Source organism: Fundulus heteroclitus, chromosome 23 (assembly GCF_011125445.2).
Source record: "Fundulus heteroclitus isolate FHET01 chromosome 23, MU-UCD_Fhet_4.1, whole genome shotgun sequence".
NCBI classification, from domain to species: Eukaryota; Metazoa; Chordata; class Actinopteri; order Cyprinodontiformes; family Fundulidae; genus Fundulus; species Fundulus heteroclitus.
Window position 1 is genome coordinate 15,841,018 of NC_046383.1, and position 25,294 is coordinate 15,866,311.

General features: G+C 46.6%; 1 protein-coding gene across 2 annotated transcripts in view; it reads right to left on the reverse strand.

The window, feature by feature from the left end:
- The window catches only part of slit3 (slit homolog 3 (Drosophila)), a 259,249-nt gene that overhangs the window by 116,247 nt on the left and 117,708 nt on the right, over positions 1–25,294 (reverse strand). For both annotated transcript variants that reach the window (XM_036127409.1, XM_036127410.1), the window contains exons 5-6: positions 15,348–15,419; positions 1,465–1,536 (exon numbers count right to left, since the gene is read on the reverse strand). In XM_036127409.1, the coding sequence (XP_035983302.1) occupies positions 1,465–1,536; positions 15,348–15,419 (144 nt within the window). The remainder of the gene's footprint in view (positions 1–1,464; positions 1,537–15,347; positions 15,420–25,294) is intronic.

Sequence of the window (25,294 nt, forward strand, 5' to 3'; positions counted from 1 at the left end):
GAAGGAACCTGCAGCACATTCTCTGTTTTATGTCCTTAAAAACAGGTTTGGCTAAAATTCTAATTGGCACATTAGATGCCAGAGAAGGCGGAAAGTTGCAATTTAAAAGTTGATATAACGCCATTTTTCACACATTTAAAACCTTAACAAGCTGAAAAGCTTCGTTTTGAGTCTAAAATTGAACGATGCTGAGTAGATATAATGTTTAACAGGATAAAGTTATTCCTGCCGTTGCAGAGACGTGTTGAGGAATCCTGTTTATTCAGGATTATCAGATACAGCTGAGCAGAAAAATGTCAGCTGTCGCCACATTTGAGCTTTTGCAGTTTTCCTGTTTCTCCTGCAGCAAATACTCAGCTGAGCTCAGAAACAGACGTATTGGTACCTGAAGATATGCATCAATGGGCTGGAGGTCAGGAACAGCCCATTGATTGGTGACTGGAAAGCCATTGAATTTTATTTTCTGTTAAATGCATCAATTTACAGTCTGCAAACGCCGCGACCCACAGCGCGTCCTTTGAGACGCTTTTTTAATTTCAGTAAAATCAGGAGATAATCCTGGAATATCTTAATTTTCTGTTGGATTCAAACGTTTTTTCTGCAGTACATTTTCTCTCTTTTACATGTTTTTAGTCCTTCAGGAAGAAAAAATATAAAAATTGTGTGCAGAGCAAACGTGAAAGAAAGCAGAAATCGGTAATCAGCCTTGAAATCAGCCGGATCAGTGCATCTGCAGCTCTATCAGCATCTTTCCAGCTCGGTTTGCTTTACATTTTATGCTTTAACAAACTGACAAGCTGCGCTGAAGATTAAATCCTGTCGTAGGTTTTTAACATAATGAATGAAACTTCTTCTTCTGCATGACTTGTGTTCGTTCAGAGCGATGCACAGAGTGGAGATCTCTCCTGTCGCTGCTGGACTTGAACAGTCGCCAATCACCACACATGTGCAGAGTGACAAATGAGCTGCTATAAAAACACAAGAGAAGCTCACACACCCTCAGCCACGTCAAACGGCGGGAGGCAAACAGGTAAACCCCCCGTCTGCAGGGCAAAGTCACCTGGATGCAGCGACACGCTTGGTGCAGGAAGATGTGAACCCCGGCAGGTGGAGGAAACAATCATCTGCATGTGTGCGCGTGTTGGGAGTGAAGGACGCCACATACGCTGCTTTTCAGATCTTACTGAGGACCGTTCACACACAGGTACGTTCAAACTGCGTTTTTTATCAGCTGAAGCATCTCTGAGTCAAAGCGCTGACGACAGAAAAGTAACAAGTCTGGAGAAACGAGACGGGAGACTAAAGGAAAGTGGGCAGAAGAAACGGCGAGGAGCAAATGAAGGGATGAAGAGGCTAAACGCAGAAACAGTAAAGATCCCGTCTGAAAAGAGCGAGAGGCGAGGAGACGGAGCTGATGATGAGCAGAGGAGGAGGAGGAGGAGGAGGAAGAGGAGAGGTACTCACAGGATCTCCAGATCGCGCAGCGCCCGGAAAGCTCCATCTTCGATGCAGCTGATGTGGTTGCTGTCCAGCTGCCTGCAGCACAGAGAGAGAGAGACGGGAGAGAGACGGGAGAGAGTGAGATGTGGGTCTGCAGGTCCGCTCAGCCGGGGGAGGGACTAGTCTGCGTTGCATGAATGGGTGTGTGGGTCTGTGTGAAGGTGATCCCCCGCAGCGCTTAGAGCAGCAGGTAGGCGAGGCGCAGGGGAAGCCTCTCACCTCCGGCTGATGTGACCGGCCCCGAGGACAGGAGGAGAAGAAAAGGAGAGCAGGAGAGAGGAGACCGGTGTGCTGGAGTGGCCTGCCTCCCTCCAGCCTATCACCTCCCTCCCCGCCGCACACTGCCCACCGGGAGAGAGAGGGGCGAGAGAGGCAGGCTGGGAGGAAGGAGAGAGCGAGCGCCACTAAAGCCCACCCTGCCTGTCTGTTCTGTAAATATTAATTGCATTTCTGCTCCCCGTCCTCCTCCTCCTCCTCCTCCCCCCCCACGTCCTCTTTTATTCTTTCTTTCCTCTCTCTGTAGTGAAAGACGGAGTAATTTCATTACATTAGGCCAGCCAATCCATTAAGGGCCTTTTACCGGCTCTGTCACTGAAACAATTTCATTAAAAGGAAAGCCTCCGTAAATCAAGCTACAGTCACGACTCCGCCGCTCATTCCCGCTCTGCTTCCTTCCTCCAGCGATACCTTCGTCCTCCTCCCTCCCTCGCCTCGCTCAGCGACTTGTTTGCTGCTCTCCCACATGCACCCTGGACCCCGCCGTCATTCATCTTTGGCTTTTACTTTAATTTGCTTAGCCGCCTCACCGTCCAACTCTCCTGAACCCAACAACCCTGAACCTCCCCTCCTCCCCCCTCCTCCCATCACGCCGGTCCGTCCACCCATCTGTCCCTCCAACCCCCCAGAGGCCAGTCGCTGCTAGACGAGGACGTTAACATTTCACATTTCTGGAACCCTCAGGAGGATCTGAGGATCTGAGAAAGGTCTTGCCAGCCTGGCAGAGCTGTTACTGCAGCCTGCTGCTGGTGGATCAAACATGTTGCATGCAGTCGCTCCTTCTCACAGTAAAACACGGAAGTTTTGCTCTGAGCAACGCTTTGACCTGTTGTCTCTCTCTGCAAACGCAGAGATGCTGTCCTCGGTGCAGGAGACGGATGTGATGATCTGAAGTCTGCTCAGACGCAGAGAGTCAGGAGGAAAGCAGAGAATCAGCAGCAGAAACCTGCTGCTTTCAGTGCTGCTCTCTAGGAACAGGATATAAAGCGTATCATTCCACCTTCATCTCTTTCTTCTGCAGCATACGTCTGCTGCTAATCCCCTTCTCCTCTCTTCTTTTCATCCTCATCTCTTTGCATTCATCTTCTCCATTTTTATCTCCTGCCTCTCCATTCATAATCCCTTCTTTGCCCTCCTGTGTCTTCTCCTCTCCTCTTTGATTCCTCTTCACATTTTCTCTTCTCACACCTCATCTATCCACGGCTAATCCATATTCCTTCTCCTTGTTCTCTTTTATCAACCTTTTAAATCTCCGCTTCCTTTTCTCCTGAGCCCTGCCGTCTGCAGCACCTGTTATATCAGTCATGTCAGCTTTTACCCTGAAGAAGGCCCTTTTCTCTGGGGGAGGCAGAAAAAGCTGCTCTGGCTGCTTTTTTTACGGACTGCTTACCCTCCGCAGGTTTAGTCAAAGTAAACTCTGCTCCACGGAGGTGGAGGTCAGTCTAGAAACAGGAGGATGTTACTGTCAGCCTGCTGATCTGACAGGAAACAGAGATTCATTCAGGTTTGTAGGCTTTCATTTTAAAATTAGCTGGAGGTTTAAAAGCTGACGGCTTTGATCTTTGAAGGTAAAATTAAATGATTTTGTTCTTGAGTTTGCAGGAAGCTGAATGAAGACGTAAACCTGCTCATTGAAAATTACAGATATACAGTCAGCGGCCACTTCACCTGATACACCTGGTTATGGCTGATTAATGCAAAGGGCTCCTCAGCCAATCACAGCGCAGCAGTGCCGGCAGGTAGCCAGGTGGAAGCCTCAGAATGAGGAGGAAGGGATTTAGTTTAAACTTCAGGCAGAGAACGTGCCGACAGGTCCCTGCAGATCCAGAAAGGCTCCAGCAGCTCCAACATCTGCTGGTCTGCAGAACACGCCTCTGAACACGTCTCAGAACACGCCTCTGAACACGCCACACACGGCATCAGCAGGTGAGCTACAGCAGCAGAACCGCTGACCAGAACCGGAGAAACGTCGCCTGCTCGGCTCTGCTCCAGCGGTCCAGGCTGCTGTGGAGGGAAATGTTCTGATGGGAACCATCCCTCCATGACCCCGGTGGAACCATGTGGAAGTTCTCCAGATACACAGAACAAACGCGGTGGAACAGGAGGTTCTCACCATGGATGCTCAGCCAATGAGACGCCATCATGTCAATGCGGAGCTAAACCCGGGGAATGGTTCTGACACCTTGTTGAGTCGCTGCCATGAAGAGTTAAGGAGGTCCAATTAGGTCCTGGCGAGGCGTACCCAACAAAGAGAACATTTTCTTTTCTTCTTCTCCAAGCTGAGAATATTCTCACACGCTGGCAGGACTTCTGTCATTTTCCTTTTCTGGTCATTATTTCTCAGAGAGCAGCTGCTGGTGGTTAGCAGTTGGCAGGACCTTGGCTTGGACTCCTGGGAGCCAGAACGTCCCGGTTCAGCTGGCAGCGCCATCATCTTCAGCCGTCTCTGAACGTTCATGCAACCCGAGTCGAGTTTGGAGCTGCAGCAACGACTGGATCACCAGCCTGGAGCCGGAGCGGTCGGCGTTTCCAGGATCTTAGCGCTTTCCATGTGCCCACCTGTTGCAGCAGAGCGGCGCGTGCAGAGCAGCGCGTGCAGAGCGGCGCGTTCTGAGCGGCGCGTTCTGAGCGGCGCGTGGAGGCGTCTGCTCTGTGACTGACTGAGAGACGCAGTGACGGCGTCTGGGAGCTGACAGCAGATGCTTCTGCCATGTTTGTGTTTTATCTAATTAAACGGCTGCTTTTAGGTGCTAAAGGCGAGAGGCGACGCCACGGTTTCCACTTTTCCTCCCGTTATGGATACGAAGGCAGGTGGATGCTGCGTTTAGAGGTCAGAGGTCACGTCAGTTTTTATGAACTCTGACCCCAGCTGGACGCTCCTCCTGAGGTTTCAGCTGCTTGAAGGTGTGAATAAATCGTGATTGGATGAAACAAATGATCCATGCTTCCAGAGGACTCTCCCCAGGCAGCACAGCCAGACGATGCTCCACGTTTTCAGCCGTCTCCAGTGATCAGCGCGTCTCTCGCTGAGGGAGACGTTTCTGTAACGCAGCAGAACGTCTTCCTCTCATGAAGGTTTTCACTTTGAAACTGGATTCATTTAATTTATAAAATGAGACGCATAAATGTGTCAGAATGTCCTCGTCTCTCAGCGAGGCGTTCCGCTCTTCACCGCGTCACAGAACTACTCACATCCTCATCACTTCTCCACCTGGTGGAACATTACGACCATTAAAACCAAACGGCATCGTTCTGACAGACAATTAAAGTCCTGGAAGCCCTGCAGCACCGCTGACCTATGACCTTTCTCTGCTACAGGAAACGTCTCTGCAGCACGATGCTGACACCACCATGGTTCACTGCAGGCATGCTGAGCTCTGGGTTAGTGGCGGGTATCGCTAATAGTTCTTCTCCACCTGAGCTGTGGATCTCTGCAGCTCCTCCAGAGCCACCATGGTCCTCCTGCTTCTCTGATCAATGCTCTCCTGGTCCAGCCTGTCAGTCCAGGTGGACGTCCATGTCCTGGTAGGTCTGCAGGTGGTCCATCCTCTCTCCAGGTCCACATGATGATCAGAACTCTGGGAGGTTCTGTAGAACCTGACCTGCTGAAAACTGGACCAGAACCTCCTGCTGGGTTCCCTGGTCTCCATGGTGCTGGTTGTTCTCTGAAGAACCTCTGAGGAACCAGAACATCTGCACTGAGACGCAGATTAGATCCCACCCAGCTGGACGTGTGAAGGCAGCAGCCTGGACCGGATCAGGAGCGTTTAACGTTTTTTAATCAGAAAATAAAAACGTTTACCGCATAAATTACTCTTCATCATCTTCCACTACCTGGTCTGTCAAAGGCTTATTGAGACAAAAACGTGGAAAAGTTTGTGCAGTGTGAACTTCTTGAAGGGTCTGTAGGCGGACTTAAATTTAAACATGTCCTATTCTTCCATTAAATTCACAGTCATGTGTTTTATTGACACATTAAAATAATTTCTGTTATGAAATACTTTGTAATAAACGTTGCAATGTTTGCTGCCTTTAGCTGTGAGTCCTCTCAGCTCAGGGATTGTTCCTCAGCGTCTTCATCCTGGACCAGCCTCTGCAGGCAGCTCTGGTTATAGGCCCACAGACTGAGGCTCTCTCTGCTGAGCCGTGGTTCTGTTCCTGCTTGCTGGGGTCGGCTGGTCTCAGCAGTCCATTCTGAGCCCGGCTCAGGTTCTGGAGGAACTCCCATTCCTTCCCACTGGCGCCCCATGCTTGCCCAGGACAAGGGATTGCTGAAAATTAAACGACTGGTTGCAATCAGGCTGGTTTCCTTATTAATTGTTTTACTGTAATATAACTTCTGTACAATTAAAATAAATTGCATTGGTTTGTTTTCTAAAACAGTTGCAATGGATTTTCATTAATATAAAACAATGTAAACATTAAATTAATATGAGGAAAGTATGTTATGGGTCATTTGAGTTGTTAAATCGTGACTTTGAATAACTTCCTGATGGACGACGGTTTTTAAATTCCTGGCGTGTAAATTTGTGTTAATTTCATTTTTTCTAATTCTGCATATTCGTAGTTTCATCGGCAGCGTTTGTGATTTTCTGACGCACAGCCGGCCGAGGGAATCACGGCACTTTGTGACGCTGAAGAGCTCCTGGAGCTGCTCTTCAGCGTTTAACTGTCCAGGACCGTCTGGAGAAGTTTCAGACCTCGTCTCCAACAAGATCCATATTTTCTCTCATTTTCCAAGAATTGACCATAACCACTGAATTTATATTGTTGGTCATGGACTTAATCTCCCAGCTTCCTCCACAGAGAACGATTTCATCATCTGTGATATGATTGCATTGGCCAGACAGCTTTGTTCGCCCTGATTAGCGGAGGCGTGATTGGTATCAATCTGGGAGGAGGGCAGTCTGAGTCCCTGTTAGCTCCAACGTCTTACGTCCGTTTGTGGCTTTAAGCACAGAAAAGGAGACCAGCATTTAATTTGCTTCCATATAATTAGTCTGTTTGATCGTGTCCATCATAAGGTCTATCGGCAAATTGATTCAAAGCTTCCTGCGCAGCAAAGGAGACCATCACAGCCAAAGCTGGGGGCGGGTCCATCACTCACAGCAGAAAATGTTTTACTGAACATAGAAACCAAACGCTGAGAGAAAAGGTGCGGGACAGAAATACCCAATCAGGAGCCAGAACCCGGAACAACACCACCAACCAGAACTCACCCAGTACCGTCCTCCACCTGTCAGCGAATCAGGACTGACATCTACCCCCCCTCAAGAACCACCACCCCCAGGTTCCCCAGGGCTGCGTTCTCTGCCGCTCCTGTTTCTGTGAATTCATGACGGCACCGCAGCGACCCGCCTGGGAAACTCCGCTGTGGGCTCATCAGAACAGAACCGGGCCAAAACTGCATACACCAACCAGGTCTGCAGACCCCCCCCCCCCCATGCTGGACACAACCTGCTCAGAGTTCTTCCTCCAGGTGGCGCTGCAGAGCGCTGTTTGCTGAGCCCAGGCTGGTTCTGATGGACCCAGATCCAGACCATCAGTATTAGCACCACACCTCCCTCTTTTGTGAAAACACTGCTTATATGCACACTTACAAAAACTGTTTCCCTTTTCATATATTTATGTTTAAAATGTTTTTACTGAGAACAAAGTGGAACCAAAGTCAAATTCATTGATTGTGCCACTAAGTAGCGAATAAAGTTGATTCTATTAGAATAAAGATGAATAAAGACGCGCTGGTTTAGGTAACGGCTGGACAGATGTTCTAGTTTTAGAAAAACAACATTTAAACAGAAAGCGTTGGCGGTTCTGGTCCTGATCAGCGAATATCAACTTAAGGGACACAATTTACATGGAAGTTTATCTCAAATTCTTAAACCAGAGACGATATTTTCTCAGCAGATTTTATTTATATTATTTATATTATTATTAATATATTTTTATATATTAATATATTTTTATTAACCTGAGCAGTAACTAGCTGGTACCACTCAGAACCTCTGGGTATTATCAGAACCACAGGCTGCAGTGTTTGACAGACCAGCATCAACTACTGGATAACGGTGAGGTGGAAGGAAACCATTCATGGTTTTTGATTTATCAATAAAAATCTGAAAAGTGCGGTGTGCGCCTTATTTAGCCTCCCTGTGACAGAACTTAGCAGAACCTCCTCCTCCAGCTTTGAACGTCTGCAGACTTTGTTTCTTTGTAAAACATCTCCAGCTCAGTCAGACTGGACGCAGAACATCTGGGAACAGGTTCTCAGTCAGACATGCATTCAGGGCTGGACTTTGACTAGGACGTTCTAACCCATAACATCTCAGGCTGCAGGTTCATGCTGGTTCTCCTGCAGGAAGGAGAACCTCCACCCGGGTCTCAGGTTCTCCTCCAGGATGGTGCTGGGTCGGCTCCATCCATCTTCCCACAGCATCATGCTGCCTCCTCCATGTTTAAAGTGCAGATGCTCAGCAGACTTTTCAGAGTTATTTGTGAAATTTGTTAAAACCATGAATTATTTTCTGTCCTCTTCACCACTTTGTGCTGGTCTGCAACAGTAAATCCCAGTAAAACACGTCTAGGTGTGTGTTTGTGTCAGAAAGTCAAAGGTATAGGAGGTACGAATACTTCTGCAGCCGTTAGGATGATATTACCGTTAAGCGTTTATAGGTGAGGGGCAGGAAACATAAGGACAGTGAGTCGGTAGTGAGAGCGTAACGGCCTTCCTGGGGCGGGTTTACGGCGGGATAACGGCGGGACAACGGCGGGATAACGGCGGGATAACGGCGGGATAACGGCGGGATAACGGCGGGACAACGGCGGGATAACGGCGGGATAACGGCGGGATAACGGCGGCCTCCGTAGCGCTGAAGCTAACGATCTGATGACCTCCTGATGGATCCCTGACGCGCTGTTCTACTGAAACCCTTATTACTGCTGCACTACAACACCAGGAACTGATTCTTCTTCTCTTTCTTGGTTAATTAGGAGACTGAAGGGGGGGGGGGGGTCTGCCTCCATGGCTGCGTTCATTATTCAACAGCGATGGTCCAGTCACAGATGCACAGGTTATCCCAGTCTACCAACTACTGGGCAGCTCGATATGTCAGCCTTAATTAACACCAATTAGTAATCGGCTAAAACTGTGATATTAACATTGCATCTTGATATTGGCTCAAATCTTTACATCGGTGAATCCTAACTCGTTAGGTAATATTTAGATAAAACATGATTGTGTCTCTGATCTGTTGTGACTAAAAGCTAAAATATGCATGAGTCAGAGGTAAATGTACATCCTTCTCTTCTCATACAAGGATAAAAAGTGGTTTAGCTGATGGAGCCATCAGAGAGAACATCAAATCTGCATTTGAGAGAATGAGAGGAAACGCTTTGACTTGCAAATGTTCTGCTTTTAGTGACGATGTTCAAGGCTGCAGGTAGTTATCCCGTATTTTCCAGTCCTGTCTGCCTCTGCTGCAAGAACCAGAACAAGCAAAGACTCTAAAGGTGAAACTTGTTTAGCAACACAAGCAGCTGAAGACAGACGATGAAACATCCATAATCTGAGCTCAATAAAGATAAAATAAAAACGTTTGTTTTGCACGTTTCAGACTGAAGCTGAATCTGCTGGAGCAGAGCAGGACCTTCTAACCCATGTCTCTCCCTGTCCTGCTAATAAAGATCATTCCTGGTGTTTTTGCATCTTTCTGGCTGCGGATGCTTTTGCTGCAGCAGCGATAAACATGAAAGGAGCAGAAGGAAGGCATCTGCAGCGGCACAGCGTGCGTGGATGTGCACGACACCGTCTTCTCACCTTCTCCCAGGCGCTGCGGTCATAATTCACACAAACGGCCATCCTGCACTGCATTGTGGGTACGGGAGCATGAAGCATGGAGAAAAGAAAGGAGAGGATGACAGGAAGGAGATAGCTGAGACAGTAAAGCCACAGGGCGGCTCTCCCTCATCCCTCCTCTGGATTCGCTAAAGAAAAGTCTGTTTCATCCCCGGATCCACAGAACCTGCAGCAACCCGCCGAGGGTTTCCTTAGACTGGGAAGACACCGCTGGAGCTCTGGAACACGTTTATCACAATGACGAGCAGAACCAGAACCAGGAGGAAGATGAGCAGAACCAGGAGGAAGATGAGCAGCTTGATTTGATGCAAACCATCTGAGGACGCTGTCTGAGGTGAAAGTGTCTCCTCAGTAAACATTTACATCTGAAAGCTGCTGTCATGTAGCTGGAACTGTAATCCACCACCACTCACTGATCCGACCCACCAGGGCCCGGTTCTGGCTGTGGCAGGTGAGAAAAACACCTCGGTGTGGCTGGTAGGAACTGTTTTCACCCCCTTTAACGTGAGACCCCTAAATAAAACCCAAAGTCCAGCTGAGTGGCTCTGGTTCTGACCTCAGAGAACATCAGAGAACATCCAGCATCATGGAACCCAGCAGGTTAGGGAGGAGGTTCTGGTCCAGTTTCCAGCAGGTCAGGTTCTACAGAACCTCCCAGAGTTCTGATCATCATGTGGACCTGGAGAGAGGATGGACCACCTGCAGACCTACCAGGACATGGAGGTCCACCTGGACTGACAGGCTGGACCAGGAGAGCATTGATCAGAGAAGCAGGAGGACCATGGTGGCTCTGGAGGAGCTGCAGAGACCAGCAGCTCAGGTGGAGGACACAGAGAATGCATTTTACAAATCTATCTTGTCTGGAACCTCCTCAGGACAGGAACTGTGGTCCAGAACCTGAACATTAACACGGATACGTTGGTTTAATATCTGCAGTGGTTTTATAAAAGACAACTATGTCTTTTACCTAGTTAACTAATTAAGTAGTTAACTAGTTCAAATATAACTGTGTCTTTTAACTAGTAAACTAGTCTTCTGGTCCAAAAACAGCAGGATGCTGCCGCTCAGGCTCAGAATGTCCGCTAACTGCTATATTTTCTCATTTTATTTCAGACGTAAAGGTATTATTTATTAAGCGGAGTAAAAAAACAAAGTTTTAATTGGACTTCCTGTGAGCAGGTAAGGTTTGTATCGGGGGATGGAGAAGCACAAACATCATCCATGCAGCTTTATGAGCGTCGTTAATGTAATAAAACTATTTTCAAAGACAAAAAGAAGACAGGAAACGACGTGAAAAGGGCAAACATGAAGGAAGATCTGATTTGACAAACTTGGGTGGAAATCCTCCAAAAGGTTAAGCGTCACTCTGTGAGAAAGCTCTCCTGTTCAAACTCAGTATTTATACCTTGATTATTTGATCTCTAACTGACACGGCGAGTGGAGAGGATTGACAGAAGCCGCCGTCAGCAGCTGCTCTCAGCACAGCGCCGAGCAGAGCGTCCTCCTCCACGCCGGCCGTCTCCTCAGGTTAGCACCAGGCGGCCGTAATCACATGTGCCAGCTTCCTGGCTGCTTCCTCCGTCTGATGGCCGGTCAGAGGAGTCGCTCTGCGTCTGCACCGGCCTTCAGATGCTGCAGTACCAGCAAAAGCTGATCTGTGATTGGCTGACAGCGCTGCGCGGGCCGCGAGACAGCGAGAAGAACGAGAGCCTAACCTCCGAGAAATAAAGTTAGAGATGCAAAATGAAAAAAACACAGACAGAGAGCGAGGGAGGCAGGGAAGGAGAGAGGGAGACATATGAGAAAATCAATGCAGTGTCCACCAGGGACAGAATGTCACGGAGGTTTTTTAGCCGGCTATAATGGACGGCCGGAGCCTTTTACTGCAGGAGTCACCTTGTCTAATGGAGGGACGGATGGAGAGATAGCAGGGATGGGGTGGAAGAGCAACAGCAGGGATGGCAACTATGCATTCAACTCAGAGAAATGTGGAATCATTAAAACCTGGAGCAGGTCTGGCAGAGCGAGAGGAGGGAATAAAACCGGAGACCAGGAAGTGGAAAAGACAGAAGACGGACAGAAATATGACAGATAATTGAGACATAAGCCAAATGATGGATGATGGCGGGCCAAACTGTTCATGAGAGGGATGAAGACGATCGAGATGAAGGAGAAGAACAGGAAATGGATCCAATTTGGTGGAAAGAAGAAGAAACACCATAAAGTAAAAAACAAACGAGATATAAAATAAATCTTAGTGGATCCATGCATTTAAGAGCAAAGCGTTTAGTATATTTTTCACTTCAGCTTTATTTATTCTGTTTGGTACCTTCTGCCTTTAGACAATATAAATAAAGTAAATTTAAGGACAGCAGGTTTCCATGGCCCCCTGGTTTAAATTAGACTCAGGACAGCAGTTTGTTAAAGCCGACCAGATTAAACCAGAGACTGAATGACGGACCAGAAGGCCAGCAGGTAAGGCGGGGAGCTGCAGGTCAGAGGAACAGCAACGGTCCAGGAGCTCAGAGACGCTCAGAGACGCTCAGAGACGCTCAGCATCAAGACAATCTGGACAGTTTTCTTCTGTCCAGCTAAACGAGGAGAGTCCCAGGACACCGCCCTGGTGTGCTGCGCTGCAGATTACCTGTCAGGACAGGTAACGGCTGTCGATCTGGGAGGAGATATATAGTTAACACCTGTACAGGTGAACAGAATATTCCACCCTTCACTCTGAGGGCGTGCCGGAGGAGCTGCCCTCAGATCCACATCTCATGACCAGGATGAGGATGGGAGCTTTGCTTTTTGGCTCACGTTGTCCTCATTAGTGCAGACGAGGCCTGTCTCCATCTTTGTCCATCTGAGCAACTCCTGACCAGAACATCTCAGATCCTGACCCAGAAGGAGCAGCTCAGCATCCAGTCCAGGATTAAACGCTTAAATAATGAGTTTAAATTAATTATCTGCTCAGAAGGTGGACGTCATGCACCGCTGCCTCTTTCTTTTACTTCCTTTTATCACCTGGAGCTTTAATAATAACAGCAGTGAGAAAACAACAGTTTTTATTAGAGTGTAATTTAGAAGTTTTGTAAGAATAGTTTCAGTTTCTTTGCTCAATTTTCAGCTGCAGTTTGCCTCTTAATATGAAAAGCTGGAACTACAGGATATGACGTAAAGACGATTGAGGAGCTGATAACTCAGTCTGGTGAGGATGATGAAGAATCTGAACAACTTAATAAATTAGAATAACAATGAAAGTTCATCTTTTTCTGCAATTATATTCAAAATATACAAAAAGCAGCTTTTTTCCTATGTGAGTTTGCTTTAGCTGTAAGCCACAACCACTAAAATCTAAATGAATAAATGCTTAAAATGTAATAAACCTACATTCCAGTTTCACTTTTAGAATGAAAAGAGTAAAATTAACAGCCTGTTTGGTGTTTTTCTAGTTGATGGAAATGCAGCTGAGAGCAGATGTAGTGCTGGAGGAGCTAAAGCCGTTTTTGTGTTCAAACCTTTGCTCTCGTGTTCCTGATTGACTCTGACTGGGTTTCTCCATCACTAAGGCTCTTGTCCTCATTCTGTTTGGGCGATTCCACATCATATGGGAGGTTTGGTAGAAATGAACAAGACTCAAATGGAGAAGGTGTGAGGAGTCAAGAAGAAGAGCTGAAGGGAGGCAGGAGCATGTGGAGCGCTGAGGAGGTGGGAAACGCGTCCTTTCATCACGCTGAACATTAGGAGACGGTCAGTTTGTCTAAATGAACCTTTTCAGAACAGGTGAGAAACTGAATCAGATGATTTCTTATGATAAAAAAAACAGAATAAACGAAAGTTCAGATTTCTGCGCCAACCGCTGCAGCAACAAAAGCCGGAGTGACCGACTGCAGGTAGGAGCTGGTAAGATCTGCCGCTGGTGGCGAAGGTCTGATGGTTGGACCACCTCAGAGCGTTGGCTCCTAGGGGAGGAGGTCCGGAGAGGGAGGAGAGGATTAGCAGATCTGAGGCCAAGCTGGAGGAGAAGGAGACCAGGCCTGAAGACGAGGGCCTCCTTCCTCACATCCAGCAGAGGCGTCCCTGCAGGCCGTGGCAGCCATGTTGAATTTACATCCCTGCTGGGAGCTGAGGCTGAGCTTCAGTCTGTCATCCAGCTCTGATGCACGTTAATCTGTCCTCAGGTTCTGCTGCAGTAAGTGTTCTGGTTCCGTGTTACGTCTGTTCCCGGGTACAGACGTGATTTTAGGAATCAGTTTTCCTGTTACGCTGCGCTCTGAGTGAGCTGTGTCTCTGCTCCCAGACCCACAAAGCTAAAGCTAAGGGGAAACTTTAACTGGAACTGGTGTGACATTCTGGAAAAAACTACAGAAATGGGCTCAGATGTCAGGAAGAGGATCACGGACCTCCACCATCCACTGTGAAGCATGGTGGTGGCAGCATCATGCTGCGGGGGCCTTCTGCTGCCAGAGGGACTGGTGCGCTTCACAAACCAGATGGCAGCCTGAGGAATGAAGAGTCTGGAAATACTGAAGCAACATTTTATCAGCCGGGACGTTGCAGCTTGGAGACAGACGTCTTCCAGGTGGACGACTGGGTCCATGTTCTGGAGCGGCCTTCACAAAGTCCTGATCTCAGCTCACAGAAGATTTCTCTAAGAAATTCTCTCTAAATTCTGGCTTTTGACAAAGAAAAATAAATCTTATTCCGTTTAAAAAAGGTGCTTTTAATCAGAAAGAAACATCTAAATCCTCCAAGGAGCAGCAGATCTGGGAGGCTCGGTTCTGTTCAGCACTTCCTGTTCCATGTTCTCTGCTTACTCGGACCTTTCTGTCGCATTTATTGAGCTGCGCTCTCACATTAAAGGTACCCGCCCAAGAGGCTGTCTGCTAGCTTAGAGGCGGATTGATCAGCTGTTATTGATGAGGGCATTGATTGGCAGCGTATTGATGCGCGTATTGGTGATTAGGCCATCATGAATAAATGACAGGACCGTATCGAGCGATTCTGGAGCGGACTAAACCTCCGTGGACACGCAGAGTCAGGGTGCTTGTTCCTGTGGACCTGGCGAGGAGGCGGAGCTTAACGGCGTCTCAATAAGCAAAAGACATGGAAATAAACCTTTATTTCTCCAGATGGATGGGTTTGGATAAAATCTGCATGTTGATGACATTTCTAGTGAGAAGTATAAATAATATGTTCAGAATAAACTGATAAATGCAGATGTTTTCTTTAAATGTAAAGTTTTCCACATAAAGTAAACGGCGGCCATGTTGGTTTTTCCACTGTCGGGTGACCTGGTGCCGGCCGATCTGAATGAATGGACCAAATAAATCGTAGTTTTACACCTTTACGTTTCCCCCTGTGGACCGAGGTTTCTCCCTGAGACTGGCTCAGCGGGGAAACATGTGATCATTATCAGCGCGGGAGTAAACACGTATGTTTGAGTCTGCATGCAGACAAGAGAACAGCCTCCAAAAACATGCAAACGTGTGCATTTAATTACTGTTTTTAAAGCTTAGTGCAAGAAAACGGTTTGCATGCATCATCAAAAACAGTCGTGATGGCTGCAGATTTCTGACTGGAGCAACAAATGTGTTTTATTCCCATGTTTTTAACTCAGTCTTAAAGCAGCGAGGCTAAAACGGGTTCCTGCAGGGAGCGAGTGGAGAGGAGGACGAAGCAGAAATGTTGGGTCTGTAAGCGGACGAGAGAATTTACTCACAGGTTCTTAACGTTGGTGATTCCTCTGAAAGCTTTTCTGGGAACCGCCTGAATCTGGTTCTCACTCAGGTCCCTGGAGAGACAGACAAAGAACATCAGCAGATTTATGGAAAGCCCTAACAGATTTATTGAGTAAATAATAAAACCACAAACATTTAATCTACCCCCAACACACACACACAGAGTTCCAGAACAAAGGAGCGACAGAAGAGCAGCAGGAGGAGGAAGGATGATATGACATTTATGATCAGTGGAACAATTTGGTCCAAAGGGCTTCAAAGACAAAAGGAACCATCAGAAATGCTGCCGACGCGAGGCCGCCGGCTCCCTTGAACTGTGTGTGTGATTAATGGAGAGGCGGCGGCAGGAAAAACAAAACCAGGAGGTTGTCTGTATGTGAAGTCGTCTGAAGCCCTTAAAAACCAAAGATTGCCTCTTCAGACCAACTGAACCTGTGCTCCACCGTCGCCGAGCGAACATTTTTCATCTTCACGCGCAGAGCGAGCAGAACTCTGCAAAAGTGTTTCTTTTCCTCAACTTTTTCACATTTTGTCATAAAACCCAGTAAAACCCATAAATTTGATCTATTTTCTGGGAACTTTCTGGGACAGAAAGCAGAGAACAACGTCTCCTGCTGGTCCCTGCATCTCTCCACCAACTTTCTGTCTTCTTCTCAGGCAGGATGGATGGAGAACATCTGGAAACACCAGCTTTCAAGTCCTGCCACAGATTCTCAGCTGGATTCAGGTCTGGACTTTGACTAGGCCGTTCTAACACATCAATCTGCACTGAACCATCCCATAATATCTCAGGCTGCAGGTTCAGGCTGGTTCTCCTGCTGGAAGGTGAACCTCCACCTCAGTCTCAGGCGTCCTGCAGCCTCTAGCAGGTTCTCCTCCAGGATGGTCCTGATTCATCTCCATCCATCTTCCCTCAGCATGACGCTGCCACCACCATGTTTCATTGTGGTGGGTAGGATGTTGCATAGGATAGTATTTAGGGGTGTACTATAAAGGGGAGGGGGATAAAAAACATGCCACACTTTTCAGATATTTTTTTTTATAAACTATTGCGAAGCAGGAACCTTGAAGTTGGAGGTTGGAACGCGACGGTAAGTTCAGGGGGTGTGAATACTTTCACTCAGACACTGGTTCTTACTCCTTAGAGCTGATAGTGTTGCTGTTTGCAGGAGGTGCGTTCTGAGGGACGGGCCTCAGATAGAATGATGTAATTACAGCAAGCCGGACGCTACGAACGCCTCGCAGCAGCTAATGGGGCCGTGCTGCTGCTGGTCAGGCCGGAGCTAAACACTCAATCAGCAGCAACACATGACCGTGCATGTTAAAGACAGCAGGACCAACGCGGCCTGCGCTTCCTGCTGACCTTCATCCACACAAACCCGTCTGAGTGAAATCCGCTGTGAAGCTAACACGGTGTCACCGTCCTGCAGCGTTCAGACGAGCGTTCCCCTGTTTGTCTGTGCAGGCCTGATGGTAAATGTGTGCCAGGATAAAAAGCCACAGTCCTGGGCTTTAATGTGCCTTTCTGCTCAGCCGCCGCGGCCATGATGGCGCTCAGAAAACATCCCGCCGGGTGGAACGTGTTGGGACGCTTTAATGTGCAGCACAGCGGGAAAATCTTCCCCCGGTTCTGGTTTCAAAGGTTCTGACACTTTGGGTGCAGAGATGCTCTGCTTTTAAAGCAAAAACATGTTTTGCTCTTCTTACTTCGCTGAGGGCAACAGAACCACAAAAAGCTAACAGACAACTTCCATCCTCCATCAATACAACTAACAGAGAAACCTCACATGATTTTCTCCTGTTTGCTGCAGAGATTTACACAAACAGGATAAAAAGATGAAAGATAAACTGAGGAGGCAGCGTTAAAAAGTAATTTATTAGAGAAGTCCCAGCTAATAATCATTTTATTGCTTTGTTTACCATCCGTTGCGTCTATTTTGTCTTTGTTGTAAGAGAGAAAAGCTTCTAAGTGGAATGAAAGCCGTTATGGTCTCTGCTCTGACTGCAGCTGAGGCGGCCGGCTCCACGCAGCCGTAATGAAACTCATGTGTCACACGGAGGCGTCATCCCACGCCGCGCCGCTGCTCGTCTCTTTATGCTCCGGCTTGGAGGGACTGGAAACTTTTCTGTTACTGTCTGCAGAGCTGAGTCTGATCTGGGAGGTCTGAACCGCTCCACAGATTAATAATTTAACAATGAGACAGCAGCAGAATGTGCATCTGATCAACAGTTCATACTTTATTATTATCAGAATGATGATTATGCAAATGCTGCATATTTGAAACTATAGCCACTAAAATCACAAAACAAAAGAATAAATCTTATAAAACAATGGAAAATAAGAAGAGATTATATTTTCAGAAAATGTCTATTTTACCAAATTTTGCTTCATTAAATGAAACTTCAGCATTTGGTCAGTAAGGATGCAGCAGTAAACCAGAAGCCCGGTCCAATAAGAACCTTGCTGCTAAAGTAATGATTCGATCAACAGCAACAATGTTTTAAATTTATTCAGCAGTGAATAAATCATTTTCCAAATTGATTTTATTTTATTATGTTTTAGAGCTGCAATTAATGTGTAGTGAAGAAATGATGTTTTTAATGTATTAAGTATAAAAAGGTTACTGCCAGAATAAATTATACAGCAAAGAAGCGAGCTGGAAACGGTTAATATTTAGGTACTTTTGAATAAAACTGCTCTGATTTTGCTCTACAGCGTAAAATCTGTGCTGCTGTTGTAATTTCTCTACAGCGATCTAAACTCTGATCTGCATGACTTGAAGAAAACGAGGGCGAACACGACGGCTTCAGATCTGGTGTTGGATCCTGTAGCACATGAAAATCAGCCATAAAACAGACCTTTCTGAATCTATTACTCAGCCTGAGGTCTTTGTTTAGCATTTTCCTTTTAGAGGGAGGCGTTACAACGATTCCCAGTGGATCGTCCAGTGATCAGAGTGTCACATCTTCATGCTAACAGGTGTCTCCACCCATCTCTGCGTGACTCATGGCTGCCGACCTTTGAGGCCGTCAGCAGCAGGACGCTCAGCGACACGCGGGCCAATCAGAGGACTGCAGGCTGAGCAGCGGCGTCCTGCCGCACATCTGAGCGAGCGAGCAATTAATCTGAGAAGATTTCTATTAAAGAGATGGATGGCTGTTTGAATTATGCATCAAGCCTGTGAAATATAGAGAAACTGACTATGAAAACACCTGCAGAGAAGCTGAAGGATGGGCTGCAAGAAGCGGAGGAGAGAAGACCGACGACAGAAACGTTCCCATCGTTCTGAGTTTACATTCAGCGCTGAACCATGTAGGAAGAGGAGGAAGAGGAGCAAGAAGAGGAAGAGGAGCGCCGAGGACTGAATTATCCAGAGGAGAAGGCCAGCAGCATCCAGCAGGTCCTCCTTCAGGCTTCAGATGTTCCTGTTTTCAGCCTCTAACAGGAACTGCAGGCTGGCGCCGTTCATATCCCCAAACCCTCATTAAACCCCCGAAACATTAAAAACATATTTTCCTCGTGTTCATATGGACTGCAGAGAAAATGAGCATCACTTAACGAGCCGATCAATCAACACTCACCAAGAACGCAATCAATAATGAAAGGATTAATAAAACCATGGGTGATGAGGAGGACCTTCAGGATGTGAGGAACGGGTCAACATCCGACCAGAACCATGCCTGAGAACAGCCCCCCCCCCATCAACACAGAGCAGCAATAAAAAGAAACGCTGCATAGAAGTAGACACACATCCACACCCTGAAACACAGAAAATTAAGAAACAACTTCTAGTAGATGAAGAGCTAAACGTTACGGCCTTGTTGGCTGGTTCTGACCTGCCTGGTTCCAGTTCTGGACTGTTGGAGGTTCAGCTCGGTTAACTCTGGCTGTTGGCTCTACATACCACAGCAGGCATCTCACCGCGTTTCACTGAGAGGTCACCTAGTGGACGCCTCCTTAACGCTTTTAGTATTCCACATTTATCTGCTACCGTTGCAACAGCTGGACTCATCTGGCAGGAGAAGCAACCCTGGGTCGGCCTCTGCCACCGTGGCCAAACTGCAGGCCTCTAAGGTTCCTGCAGCAGCAGAGAAGCAGGTATGGGTGAGGAGCTCTCAGCATGAACCGTGTCTCTGTACGTACGATGAGACTGAACTGGTAAACACGTCCTGGTTAATGCTGGTTAATGCTGGTTAATGCTGGTTAACGCTGGTTAGTTCATGGACGTATGCTGTGAGCGCCGTGTCAGCACAAACATCGGCTGCTGTAGTGAGCACATAAAGCGGCCTGCAGGGACCAGCAGGTGAGACCCCCCCACCCCCCCAGACACCAGACAGGTCCGTTCTGCTCTCAAGCATCAGACCCGTTTGATGCACCAGGCGGGAGCGAGGACGGCGTCCGCGTGTCGGGGGGGCTTCTGGGGGATTCTGGGAACCTCTGCAGAGCCGGGGCCAGGCAGCGGGAGCCTGAATGCATCTCTGTGTCAGAGATGAGAGGCGAGCCCTCACAGCCTTTATTAATCAGAAACCTGAGCGTTATATCGGTGAAAGCTTCTCAGTTCTCCACTGCTTGTCTTCTCTCACGTTCTTTACCCATCCACTGTGCTTTATCACCCCCCCCCCTCCCCTGGGGGATGTAGCTGCATTTAATACTGTCCCATAAAGGCAGTAATAAATATTGACTGCTGGCTAGTTCATATTCCACAGTTTTTAAGGGACTGGGCTGCAGGGTGAAACCAAAGTCATGCTGCAGGTGTTCTGACTGCCGGCGCCGGAGCTGAGCCAGAACCTTTCATTTTCCCCAGTTTGGACTTAAGGCCAGCAACACTTTCTATAGCTGCATGTTTCAGGATGTTACAGCACTAGAAGGTTTGAAATAAAGTAAAAGCTTTCATGCTAAGGCAGCGTTATGTGAGGTAGGGAAGGTGAGCGAACAGGAGCAGCGTTTTAAAACAGGACAGTGAAAACATGCCTGCATTCACAGCGTCTGCATAGAAGCATGTCACACATGTTCACCATGTTCTAATACTGCAGCCTGAAACAAATTATGCTGCAATGTGACCTGGAAGCTAATGTGGAGCTGTGTGAGGGCTCCAAAGCATTGCCTCTAACCTTCATTGGTCCTGGGAAAACATTTATCCAATCAAATGTGCATCCTGGCAACGCCACGGACGTATAGCTCCATGCAGTTTAAACTGGAAGCTTCCCATCAGAACCACCGCTTGGCCACGGATCCACTCCACTTGAATGATTCTGGCGGCTGCCAACAAGCTGGAGGGTTATATATTACCCAGTGTGGTGGCACGGCCATGCAAACAGCATGACTGTGGTATTGAGCTGTCAAGCAGGGATTCTCCTTTTCTTTTTATGCAAAACGTTTCGAACCAGCAGTATTATTTCTCTTGCCAAACAGCATCGGTGGTTTGAACGTGAAAACAATTAACAGAATCAGCTGCTTTCTGCTTTCATATTTTCTGCATTATGCTCTGGTACCTCCTTTTAGTTTCCCATTTTCAGGGTCAGGCTGCTTCTCTACGCTGGTGTCAGCCCCCCACCGTCTGTGGAGCTCTCACGTATGTTGGCATCTTTAAATTCATGTTAGGCGGGTCCAAACTTGGAAAACAAGCTTGTTTGGTGGAACATGAAGTCAAGCCGGTTATTATCCATCCCTGGAATAAAAAGCATAATTTCCTGTTTTTTGCTCATGTTTCAGACTCTCTCTTTACTCTGTCTCTCTCTCTCTGCTTCTAAACACAAAAGAGGGTTAAAATTTTAAGTTTGGGAACTTTTTGTGTAAGAGGTCGTTAGCTTAGGATTAGCTTCAGCGCTAATGTGGTTTCCTCTGTCTTCTTTAGGAATAACAATAATAAATGTAGTGTTGTTGTAGCTTTGAAGGAGAGGATGTTGGAATTGGAGGCCCTAATCCACGCTGTTGAGACACCGGCAGATATCTGAGACCCTTTAGCTAGCGCAGAGCCAAAAAGATTAGCTTCAGCTAGCGGTCCTTTAGCAGAACCTACGCAGCCGGGACCTGAGGGCGGCTGGGTGACGGTGCGTAGACCACGGCTCTCCACCAACCCGTCCTCGTTTCAGAAAGATTCACCAACCGAGCGACAAACTTGCTGAGCAGCGACCCTGGTAATTGACAGCTCTATAGTCAGAAGAAGTTATTATTATTATTATTTATTATTATTAACATCAGGCATGTTCTCATGCCGCTGAAAGGCAGACTGATATCCTGTCAGTCTCCAGGCTACCTGTCCACTCGGCGTCGCGCTATAAACAGCTCGGCAGTAAGAAGTCTCCCATTGAGCTGTTTTATATGTGACACCGAGCTGATAACCGAGCAGTCACTAGGACACTTAGCGTCACAGCCAGGTGTTCAGTGGGTTAGCGGGAGAAGCTAGGGAGCTAGGCGCTCCTCAAACATGCAACAATTCATTCCCCCGCTTCAACCCACTGGCAGAATCTGCGGTAAATTTAGGAAATTCTCACAAGAAATGTTGGCAACTGTTACGCTCGACTATGAAGGCTGAAACGTCCGTGTGGCTGACAGTAGGCTCCAGTATGTGGGAGCCTTTAGTTCAGCGTGTCTGTGCTGAAGTGTAACGGGGGCAGAGTACAGGACTGCCATGGTGGTGAACCACTTCCAGCCTTCAGCAAGCTGAGGTGAGCAAATCTTCATCGGTGCAGACAGAGCACCTGCACAGGTTAGCAGTACGGGTCGTGTTGGAGCAAAGGATACTGAAAGAAGATGTGTTCCTGCCACATAGATCTGTAAAGCGGCTTATCAGACTCAATGTTGCTTATATTGTTTCGTTAGAACCACTGGAGGCATTTTGTTCTGTTTCTCCTAAAAGCCGTTCAGCTAACAGAACAATTGTCATTTTTTGGATAAACGAGAGATTTTGCTGCAAAGACAAATAAAATGACTCCCTTCACGTCGGAACAGCGTGACCTTAAAATCTGCCCTCCATGTTGCAGAGATGCATTAATGAAAGCAACACTGAACGGCCTTCGTTTCTCATCCCTCTCTCTCGTTTTCTGCCTCTTTCCAGTCTTTGCAGCTCTTCATCAGTCCTTTGACTCTGTGCCCTTGCTATTCACCCCACCCCCCCATCCTGCTCCCAGTGATTTAATTAAGTGGGCGCTGTATGAATAAAAATATTGCCCCCTATATTGATCATAGTGGCTAGAAGGCTGACAGGCGGGCTGGCTGGAGGGGGACAGGACAGCCACTTATGGTCCTGGAGGAGCTGCAGCTGAGAAATAGTGTGTCTGTTAGATTATTTGTTGTGTTTGCAGAGAACAAGTCATCTGGGAGCTGTAGCATCAAACTCAAACGGATCCTTTTGAAACGCTCTCATGGGGCCTCGTCAGTCATTTCTGAGGCACGCCATCAGACGCACCTCCACCAACGTGCTCATTGCTCAAACGCCCGCTCTGATACTGCATCAGCATTATAAACGACCAGTGTCTGCATTTTTGGTTTCTGCAGCTCTATTTCTTCGCTGTTGTTTGGCCTCCTCTGTCCATCGCTCTTCGTGAGCCTGTAAGTATCTATTATGTTTGGTCGATACTGTAATTAAATTGGACAGCTTAATGCAATTCTCTGTGATCCATAGGCCTTTATGGATGTAAAAGCTTTTCTGGCCCTCTGCCTGAAACACATCCAGCAAATTCAGATGAGTTACTCTCATCAAAAAAAGGGAAAGGGAATAGTTGTAGAGGTTAAGTCGCCCGGCTGGTCATTTGTTATTGTCTAATTCTCTGTAATGCCACCAAGGCCATTTTGTTTTAATGTGTTTTCACATCTGAATTGCCATCCACTGGAATAAGCGCTACTGGACCTCTTCTGCTTTGTTCCTGCTAGCCTCCTTTATTTGAAGCGCTTCAGCAAAGTGATATTGCAGGCTCTTAGGAACATTTATGGAGCTAATAAAACCTGAAGGAGAGGATTATCAAGAAAGGACATTAAATTGGACATAAGGAGAAGAGACAACTAGAGAGAGAGCAATCTGGATTAAAAGGAGACAAAAGTTTGGTTAGAAATAGATGAAGTGAAATAAAAGAGAGATAGAGCAGACACCAGGTGTGGAAAAGGAAAGTAAAACTCTGCTGAGATCAACTAAACCAAAAGCTTTGATGAAAAAATGCTAAAGGAATATTTATTTATAAATAGCAAAAAAATATGATTAAATGCAGTCATTATTATTATTTCAAAACTCAGGTTATTTAATGAAAACCAGGTCAGAAATGTCCTTTTTGGAGGGAAATAATAATAATAATAATAATAATAATAATAATAATGATAATAATAATAATATTAAATCAGAATAATTGATTTCCATTCAAAGAGAAAATATCACAAAATATAAAGAAAATTTTTCTGGTTAATTGTTTTATGGGATGGAGGTAGGAGCTTTGAATCCAGACCTAAATGGAGGATTAAGCAGATAATGTCATAAGTTTGGAAGCGGCACGCTGAGGTTGAAAACTTTAATGACGACCTTCTACTTACAGGATGAGGCGAACAAAGCATGGAGACAGGAAGCCAACCAAAGATCCCGCTGACAAACGAGAACAGAGGCTTAAATAGGGGCAGCTACAGGTTAACGAGGAGACGCGGCTGAATGGGATCTACTAATTAACTGGTGGCAGAGGAAGAACAATTACCTGGGCCAGAAAGGAAAGAACGTAAAGAAACTACCAGAATTTACTAACTAAATGGTCACGGTACAAATACACACAGAAAGGATAAATTACCAAAGACGGCTTGATGGTCAAACCACAAACACCTCAGGATCATGACAGATAATCCATTTTATGATTTATATTCAATAAATGAGAAAATCATAGAAAAGTTAATTTAATTCAGCTGCTCCATCACTCAGTGTAACACATTATATAGATTAAATTCAGGCCTTCATTTTCTGTTAATTATGATCATTTCTGCCTCCAACTAATTTAAGCATGAAATTTAAGATTAAAATTTTACATCACAGCAATAAAACACATTTTAATACAGAAATTAAAATGATGTTTATTGGCTGCTTAAAGGTTGGTCTTTTCTGTACGGTTAATCTGACAAACTGGCCTCATCAGAACCCAAATTATACTAGAATATGACTGCAGATTATTATCATTAAATCAAAAACACGAGTTAAAGCATAAACTGCCTGTTTATAATGGCTACCTTGTTGGTTTTCTGACCCGTCAACACAGAACCGCAGCTGGGTTCTGGTTCAGTCGGGAAAACGGTTGCCTTTCACAGATATAAAGACAAACTTCCAGCAGTTATAATCCACTTCATCCAAGAAACAACCCAGAAACTCTGACCCCCAGTGGGTGGAGGCAGATCATCCTCTATTACCATCTAACATAGAAAGTACTCCTGGGTCAATGTGAGCTTCTGAGCTTTCTGTGTCTCTGCTCTGTCTTCTCTACCATAGAAAGTACTCCTGGATCAATGTGAGCTTCTGAGCTTTCTGTGTCTCTGCTCTGTCTCCTCTACCATAGAAAGTACTCCTGGATCAATGTGAGCTTCTGAGCTTTCTGTGTCTCTGCTCTGTCTCCTCTACCATAGAAAGTACTCCTGGGTCAATGTGAGCTTCTGTGCTTTCTGTGTCTCTGCTCTGTCTTCTCTAACATAGAAAGTACTCCTGGGTCAATGTGAGCTTCTGTGCTTTCTGTGTCTCTGCTCTGTCTTCTCTAACATAGAAAGTACTCCTGGGTCAATGTGAGCTTCTGAGCTTTCTGTGTCTCTGCTCTGTCTCCTCTACCATAGAAAGTACTCCTGGGTCAATGTGAGCTTCTGTGCTTTCTGTGTCTCTGCTCTGTCTTCTCTAACATAGAAAGTACTCCTGGGTCAATGTGAGCTTCTGTGCTTTCTGTGTCTCTGCTCTGTCTTCTCTAACATAGAAAGTAC